General features: G+C 32.9%; 1 protein-coding gene across 1 annotated transcript in view; it reads left to right on the forward strand.

Moving 5' to 3' along the window:
* The first annotated feature begins 6,518 nt into the window (after positions 1 to 6,518).
* Positions 6,519 to 9,874, forward strand: part of LOC106466085 (serine/threonine-protein kinase tricorner-like) — a 34,990-nt gene continuing 31,634 nt past the window's right edge. Inside the window, exon 1 of the mRNA XM_013926328.2 lies at positions 6,519 to 6,667. Coding sequence (XP_013781782.1) covers positions 6,540 to 6,667 — 128 coding nt within the window. The 5' untranslated portion in view covers positions 6,519 to 6,539. The remainder of the gene's footprint in view (positions 6,668 to 9,874) is intronic.

The following is a 9,874-nucleotide window of genomic DNA, read 5'->3' on the forward strand; positions in this document are numbered from 1 at the left end:
GTAATTGACAAACTTAGATACGATTCATCAGACCTCATCTAACGAAAGCCGTAAGAAATAGTTGAAGGATATTTATTGTTTACGGTTTAAACGCCCGAAGCTAGAGAAGCGTTAGAAACCAATAGGTCTAAAAATTGTGATAAAAATCATGTAAACTGCACATACCCCCCCCCTCCCCTATCCAACATTCCTTCTAATTTGCCCATTTTAGATTCAAAATCAGAGGCGTTTAAACATATTTTCAGATCTGTCTTCCACAAGCCACTTCCCAAGAGGTCTTTAGTTCAATACCAGATTAAAGTGTAAACAAAAACATCTGTAGTTTACGTGATTTTTATCACAACCTTAATTGTTGTTTCTACTAAGTTCTAGATGTCATCTTGAAAAGCCAGTCTTGCAGTGCAAATGAAGGTCAAAATGGAATGGCCCTGAGCAAAAACAACCTTGCTTTGGAAGTTTCATTACATTTGTCGAGATCAAACCCTAAATCTGTGCAAAATTTTATTTGAGAAATTGGTTCAGTAGATCATTTTTCTTGGTCATAGTTCTCATCAAAACATGGACATTTCTGTACGATCGACTTACAGTCTTGGGGTTTAATAAAATTAACTGCAAAGTAAGAACGTTTTCAACATTAGAGGGTAAACCAGGATTATTACGTTACTTGCGAAGGTGACTTGGTAATGCCATTTTATCATATATGGTTCCAATTTTAGTTATAATTTTATATGGTCAACGATAATGCGTAAACAAAATGTTACATTACTTTGACGTATTATTCTTTTAAATACGCAGGTACCAGTGTTTTTTCACCAGGGGTAGTAAGATTGAATATAATGCCAGAATATTCGACATTTACCTAATTAAATGTTGTTTAGGTCAAATTATTTTCCCAAATATTTTATATTATAAAGATGTTCTGTGTAAATATACAATACTCTTGAGATACGTATCAGTCTTTAAAACATTATGCATTAGTAAGGATAGGGAATGTCCAATACTTAGAAAAATGTTGAAGTTAAATCTCAGTTAATTCTTAGTTTTTAGTTAGAAACGTAATCGAATGTTATTTATTGTCGAATATCAGTTTTAGAATATTACAGTGATATTGAATAAATAGAGTTGTTTAAACATTTGTTTAACAACAAGTAAAAGCGTGGAATGGTCTATTCTTTCATTGGGGGTGTGTCTGTGATAGGTTTCTTTTTTGTGAGTGTAAAACACTTAAATACACCAGTTCAATTACAGTGAAGTGTTTATGTATTTCTAAACTTACTCTTAATTATTATTATTTTTTTTGTAAAGTAGGTTGAACTGAGAGTTGTTATTTTAAAATCTGATCTATTATTTTATTTGACGGAAGTGATGTTTAAGATATAATTTTGGTTAAGTGGATTACATTAATTTATGGAAGACGTTTCGATCTCCGAGCTTAAGGCTTTCACCTGGCTACCGTAATTACTTGAATATTGGCAGTTACACGATGAAGACATTACTTAACACGCTTGTTTGAAGGTATAACGTTAGTACTACCCACAATTCACCGAGAAAAGTTCTTTTGTATCTATAATAAAAAGCCTGTGTTCGTGCGTGACTATAACAGATATTTTTCGTTGGAAAGTATTTCAAGCGTGTTTATTTAACATGTAGTCGTGGATCTATTTTGGATTACTTTTTTAGATTATAGAAATGAGTGGAAAACAGAGCACACTTAATCACCTGTAGAACAATTCGTATGTAAATACAACTTCTGTGCATTTATTTACCAGCTCGTACTAACAGGCATAGAAGAAAGGCCCAGCGTTCATGGTGCTCTGGCGTCAAATAGGGTTATAAGAGCTTTTCGTTTCGCGAAAGCATTATTTTATTGGGGGTTAATATAGTTCGAATTTTTGTTTAGTTTTGTTTCCAAATAAACGCGAATAAATCAAAGTAACTCTTAGAAATGTATTGAGGCATATAGTTAAAAAAATTTGTCCTTTAAAGGTAAGTTTCAGTGTGAATCTTATTTTAAAAAAAAAAGAATATTTCGTCATGGTATTAGTAAAATAACCGTCACGCACTTTTAACTGTTTTTTTTTTTTCTCAATGTTTTGTTTCATTATTATGGAACGTTTCCAGCATTTATGTGTGTGTGTTCCACTGCATGAGCATATGGCGAAACGTTGTATAATAATATTAATAATAAAATAGTAGGAGTAAATTAAACGTGTGCATCTTGCATCTAAATTGTTAAATTTTTTCCCCCTTTTTTAAATAAAAATACTCTCATCAGTGTGTAAAATTAATTATTGTTTACAAAAAAATGGATATAATATTGACGATTGTTTCAAATGTGTTATTGTTACTTTATTTAAAATAACAATAAAGTTGGTTTTAATAAAATCATATGGCATTCACTCAATGCAACAATCTGTAAAACACTAGAAGTGCTCATGTGCGCACTAAGAAAGATAACCGGACTCTTTGTTTGCTCGGACGTGTTCGGATAATGATTATGATAAAATAAATTGTGCAGCTGTTCTGTTTGAAAGTTTCCCGAAAGATGGTAATATATGTACGGAAAGATTACAGCATACAGTTGGTATCAGTAAAGGGTAAGAGCCAGTGTGGGTGTGGGTGTAACTTAAGTACCGTATTTTTCGGAATATAAGACGCACCCTTATTTTGAAGACAAAGTTTTGGAGGGGAAAAAAGCTACAGTCGCATTTGAAAGATTTTTATTGAACAAAAATTCAATTTGATACTTTAAAGATTAGTATATATATATTGTTCTAAACACAAAAGAACTCAAAACATCAAAATAAGAAAATACCGTAAATAAAAAAAAAGGTTTACTGTTATTTAGTTTGGTTCAAAACCTACAAAATCTTTATTACTTTCACTGTAATTTATTTTTTTATTATTTAGGGAGCATTATAAATAGTTATGTTTTTAAAAGAAAAAAAATACTATTGTTATAAATAACACATTCAGTTGAACTAAACTATGCATGCCTATTTAAATATATTTACACATGGCTTATGTATATCGTATATATACATATATATTATTCAAACCTTCGGTGTATAGGACGCAGGCAGATTTTGGGGTAAAAAAGTGCGTCTTATACACCGACAAATACGGTAACTTATTTTGTATTACCTTAGAATGCGCATGTAGTCATGATTTTTTTAACAGATAGAAAAAATATAACCCATTGTTTACATTTGTATGTAAATTAAAAGATATACTAAGTGTTCGACTGCGTTTATCGGTATTTTTTTATAAGCCCCTGGTGACCAAAAGAGGAAATCAATACAACAATGAAGTTACCTTCAACCCCGCGGTAAGCAGAGAACAAATAGCACATTGAGTAGCTTTGCGCTTAACAACAAACAAACAAATCTGTTTACATTGTTATTCCATGGATACAATGTAATTACAACCGTATTGACTACTATTTTTTTTCTTGTATTTTATAATTACCAAAATATTTAATCAGTTCATCGTGTTTCTTTGTGTATTTTGTTAAACAAAAGTAAGACAATTACAATAGCTAGGATAAGTTAATAACATCATCAATATTAGGGGTTTCCTATTCAAATCGAGTTACATTTAGTAGTAAGTATTATTATTATTATTTTGCGATTGTGTATGCATATATCAAGCCTTTATAGGCGTGTAATGTATATTCTTAAAACGAAGTCTGTGGTGGCTTTGAAATTAAAGGATTAAGTGTGAGATACCGTGAAATCTAGTATGTTTCTTTATTAGTATGACGTACGTAATGCTAGCTGTATTACTTCTCTCAAGGCAAGTTTATTGAAACAGGATATTTTGTTCAGTTTTTAGTTTTTTTTAGGTAATTTACGTACATACGTTTTCAGTGGGTTTTCTCATCTTTATTATTAAGATAAAAAATCCACATGGTTTCTCTAAACTAAATAGGCTGCTGCTAGAAATATCGTTGTAATATAACTTTGTTAAATGACATGTGATATGAATTAGAAACACAAGTTAATTCTTGTTTAAATAAATGAAAAAGACAGTTGATATCTTTATGCACTTACAGGATTTGTTTAAATGATATGGTGTTAATACAGCCACGTGTCTTGAACTTTGTTTCACGTAGGTAAAAAAAATCATTATAAGCTAGTGATTAAAAACATGGAAGTTTAGAAAATTATATATTCCTTATACGTTATTGCTCAAACACTACCAATATAGTTGTGGGGGCTATAGGCTGGTTTTGGTTTAAGATGCCCCCAGTGGCACAGCGATAACACAACACCAGTATATACGTTAGGTGAGATCACGGGTGAGGGTTATCATACACAACACCAGTATATACGTTAGGTGAGATCACGGGTGAGAGTTATCATACACAACACCAGTATATACGTTAGGTGAAGGTCACGGGTGAGGGTTATCATAAACAACACCGGTATATACGTTAGGTGAGAGTTATCATACACAACACCAGTATATACGTTAGGTGAAGGTCACGGGTGAGGGTTATCATAAACAACACCGGTATATACGTTAGGTGAGAGTTATCATAAACAACACCAGTATATACGTTATGTGAACCTGGCTTTAATATACAAGTTTAGAACGTAAAATGTAAGGGAATCGATATGGGTTCTTGGTGCCTTAAAGTATTGGTTTATTGTTAAACACAAAGCTACACAATGGGCTATTTGTGCTCTGGCCACCACGGGTATCGAAACCCCAATTTTAGCGTTGTAAAGACGCATACTATGATAACCCTCACCCGTGATCTCACCTAACGTATATACTGGTGTTGTATATGATAACTCTCACCTAACGTATATACTGGTGTTGTATATGATAACTCTCACCTAACGTATATACTGGTGTTGTATATGATAACTCTCACCTAACGTATATACTGGTGTTGTATATGATAACTCTCACCTAACGTATATACTGGAGTTGTATATGATAACCCTCACCCATGACCTTCACCTAACGTATATACTGGTGTTGTGTATGATAACCCTCACCCGTGACCTTCACCTAACGTATATACTGGTGTTGTGTATGATAACCCTCACCCGTGATCTCACATAACGTATATACTGGTGTTGTATATGATAACCCTCACCCGTGACCTAACTTAAGTATTTCTTCATGTAACCAATACGAAATATTTGTCGCACATTAACCAATTCATGCAACACACGAACAGACTGCCATGATTAGCCACTTTTGACCCATCATCACCGTTTCTGTAAATACGATTAGTATGTGTTTGAGTTACTGACTTGTTCTAAAACTATTTCTTTGTAAAATGGAAAAAAAATTAAGTTTAGCTCCTTTCTTACTTTTCAAAATAATTCAGAAAACTTAATATATAAACGTCATTTTGCGTCGTGTTTATATGTACACAAGTACGTGTGTATGTATGTATGTGTGTGTGTGTATATATATATGATCTGGAAGATCTTTTATTCTTAAAAACAAACACTTTTTAAACACCTTTTATTTTTATTTTTTTTTGTAAAACGCAAATATATAATACCATTTTTAAACGTATTCTTAAAATGACGATTTTTATATTTATTTTGTGCTATTTGTACCTATGTTTGGCTTACAAAAGGAGTTTTGTAAGCTCTTACTTCAACACTTTTTCACAATGAACACGTATGGGGTCATGTTTTGTGGGGGAGTTGTAGGATAAAGCAAGTTGTTCCACTTGATCAGTGTAAGTGTAGCTGCTATACATCACATCACTTGGACCTGTCACGTCGTGAACACACACCTCGTTGCTTGCTTGGCTTATCCTTGTACTTCGGCGTTGTTTAGGGCTAGTCTTAACATGGTAAGGCCTCACTTGAGGTAAGATCTCATTATCACTTTATTACGAGTCAGCCCTCTCAAACCTGTAGATGACTTGACGAAACAAGTCCGAACAATAGCTCATTTTTTTAGTCTAGCTAGGGGCATTGCCTTATACACATAGCACTGGTAAAACTCGATGTTTGGACAATTACCCATTAATTAAATGACAGGCTCGCGGTTTTTCCGGCTCTCTAGATAGTACATCATAAGCTGTCTTTCTTAGAAATATTTAATTGTGATTAAACTCTCAACATTTTGTTTTAATCTAGTCTTTATTACCATTTTATGTGTGTATGTATAATTAGACTTATAACTGACTTCCTACTTCCCATATAACACCATATTTGTGAGAACCTTACACTTGTTATGCGAAATTAAGAACGTGAGTGAAACTATTGTTCTAGGGGAGTTTTAGGTAGAGTGTTCTGGACTTTAAGCTCTCGTGAACTGCACATGCCTGGTGTGTAGGAGCGTACAACGTTTCAGTTTGTGTTGGGACAAATGAAACGGGTTCAACTCCAGGATATGAACCCAATGGTAATGTATTGAGTTTACTCAAGAGGTCAATTTAACCCGAAAAATATTATTCATCGAAGTGTTTTTTTTTTCCATTTTTACAAATGCCCCCATTTTTTTTAACTACTCTAACTTAGCGATTTCTAATTATTTAGAGGAATATCCCCCGTGGGAGGATGGCCACGACAGACGGGGGACAGATTAGATTCAGCGGACATACACTGGATAAAGCCACCAAGGCAAAAGTTCATCTGGAGAATTACTATTCAAACCTCATTTCACAGCACCTCGAGAGGAAAAGCAGGTAAATCAGTGAGAACTAGAATATCAATATTCTACTAATTTCATTGTTTTTGTTGGTTTAGAGCAATAATGTAGAGTAAGTATAACAATAATGTAGAGTAAGCTGGTGTTGTGTATTTTGTTTTTGTTGGTTTAGAGCAATAATGTAGAGTAAGTATAACAATAATGTAGAGTAAGCTGGTGTTGTGTATTTTGTTTTTGTTGGTTTAGAGCAATAATGTAGAGTAAGCTGGTGTTGTGTATTTTGTTTTTGTTGGTTTAGACCAATAATGTAGAGTAAGTATAACAATAATGTAGAGTAAGTATAACAATAATGTAGAGTAAGTATAACAATAATGTAGAGTAAGCTGGTGTTGTGTATTTTGTTTTTGTTGGTTTAGAGCAATAATGTAGAGTAAGTATAATAATAATTTAGTCATTTTTTTGTACACTGCTTTCATTTTTACTCCTCCCCCCCCCCCTCCTAAAAAAGAAGAAAAATATTTGGTTATAAGGGCTTTAGGATCCCCCTGAAATTTTCGGGGGAAGTAGAATTTATTTGAGTTGGTGACAGGCGCAAGCTACATTGTAGATAATTTACGAAAAATGGCCATAGCAGTTTTGGTAGTATAATGGACTGCTGAAGCGGGAAAGTCCAAAATGACTTTTTTTTTTTTATCTGTTACTCAGTGGCAGATCCAGAGGTAGTGTTTAGGATTGGGGGCATGACCCTCTTTGCTTCCCTCCTCCTTGGATCCACCAATGCTGCTACTACAGAGCATTGAACTATTTGTTAAATCACTCGTATGTTATTTTCATACACTATTATAAATTCATTTTAATGTAATATTTCAGATCGTATGAGTAATAACAACTAAGGTAATTATTCTGCTCTTTCTTTGTTTACAGGAGACTTATTAAATGACGTATAATTACCATCATTGTGTGGCAGTTGCTAAAATAATTCTTGAAACACTTAACTGTTTGGTGAAAAGACTTTTGTCTTTTACAGTTCCAAACTGTTTTTAGTCTGTTGGTGAAACAATTGGCGAGAAGGAGGTGAGTTGTTAGAAATTGCGCTGCATTTATTTGCTCGCCATACAATATTTAAAAATCGTTAAGATGAAACTGGTATTTTAAGAATAGGAACAATGTTCTTCTCAGTTCCAGAACTGGTCTAGACCTTGAACTCAACCTGTATTACAAAATGTTCTTTCACCAGTTCGAATGGTGTCAAATGAACGAATATCAAAGGAAACTTTATAATAACTTATTTGTAAGTTTAATGGAATAATAATAGTAGTAGCTAGCATTTGCATCTGTACAAGATATGCAAGTCTTGCCATTAGGATTAGGCCTACGTGAAGCTAGTTATTATTATTATTATGTACAGAATAGATCAATGTATCGCTTACTTTTTTTGTTGTTGTTTTTTATGTTCATGTATCACAATTGTAAAAGATTATGGTTAACGTTTTTGCACTTGTAATTTGTTATTTAGTATTTGTTTCATAATTTCTATTAATGTAATGTTGAATATCAAAATAACATATTAAACCAGATTGAAATAAGAGGTTGTTAAATATCACAGACCGATTTTGTCGAGCGTGTGTGGTGAATAATTATTTACATTGGCAAAGAAGCGCTTACTAAACCGCTATAATATAAATTATCAGTAACAGACAATAGGTGGCTTCAACCTCCTAACAAAAGTGACCTTCTCATATATGAGCGGTCATTCACCCGAGGTCTGTTTTGTAGGCCTAACCTAACCTTAGTAACAAACAAGGTTGGGATATGAATCGGGTTAATACACCAGCTATCTGTGTACTAATGTTAATTCACATCATTCTGGGCCTTATTGGTAATGTTCATGGTTGAGTGCCCGAAATAATTATCGCTTAAAAATGAGCGGTGGACAAGCATTGTATGTTAGACGTTAAAAACGTTTTGGAGTGACATAAAATTTTTATCGTGTCATTTTTATGTGTTTATGTACATGCTATTATATTATTTTTAGTGATGTGAATTTCGTGGAACACAGACTGTAGTATTGGTTATTGTTTTTAAAGTGAGAAAAATAAACCTGCATTGTCAAAAACAGGAAACCTTGACTTCTAATTCTATAGGACCCTTAGGGTGTAATGAAAAAAAAAAATTCTAGTTCATAATATCGAGTTTTTCTGTTAAGAAAAAAAAAGGAGTACAGAAATTCTCTCTCTCTCTTTTTTTATAGAAAGTCGATATCTTGAACTAGATGTTGTTGTTTTTTGGAGGTTTAGGGTAGTATAAATGTATCAAGAACTACCTGTGGAAAGATGTAACTGACAGTGTTGTACTTTTAATGAATACTTGGCAAAGTCGTTTGGTTGAATAACCAAATATTCAACCACCAGATAATCTATATAAACAGTTTTATTAGTTTCTTGGGGTACTGGAAACTATGGGACAGATAAGTTAATATGAAATTTTGGAATAAAATGTAAAGAAATTACAGACTGGGCAATATTCGATATGAATACCTCAACAAGGGGTCAAATGATTATTGAATACCAATATTGTAGTTCATCCTGTAAATATATATTATAATTTATACAAACCGTAAATAATCTTGTCAACAGCCTGATATTGTTTGGACATGTCCTCTGCTTTCTTAAATCTCAGCCTGTTGTATGTCCTGCTATATGTGCAAGTTTTGACATGTTGGAAGGTGTTGTTATAAAAAATTGTTTGGGTTTAAGACATGTACAGACCTGTCAGTTGCAGTGCACACACTGATCTCTGACTTAGTTAATGGTTAATAATGGTTGGAGACTGCTTGAATGGCTAATAAAGAAAAACTTATATAAAAGATTTTCTTCATTACCCATTCAAGCCGTCTCCAACCATTTTTAGTCTCAAAGTGGGTTCCTCGTCATCGTCAATGAATTAGTTAATGGTTGCTGTAAGTGTTATGAAGAGTGATAACCTCTGTACTCACTGATTGCTCTGAGGTTTTAGGTTGCTCTGTTTCTGGCAATAGATATGAAACATTTAACTATTCAGCTGCTGAGTAGGTAATAATATTTGGCCATGCCATAATAAGTGTCTAGAAAAATGACTGAATTCAATGCCTTAAGTAATAGATATTATAATAACCATGTAGAAATGCCCTAAAGGACTATTATCTATCTATGGAAGAAATAATTTATCGTATTATATATATATATATATATATATATATATATAT

This window comes from Limulus polyphemus, unplaced genomic scaffold (assembly GCF_000517525.1).
Source record: "Limulus polyphemus unplaced genomic scaffold, Limulus_polyphemus-2.1.2 Scaffold2145, whole genome shotgun sequence".
Lineage (NCBI taxonomy): Eukaryota > Metazoa > Arthropoda > Merostomata > Xiphosura > Limulidae > Limulus > Limulus polyphemus.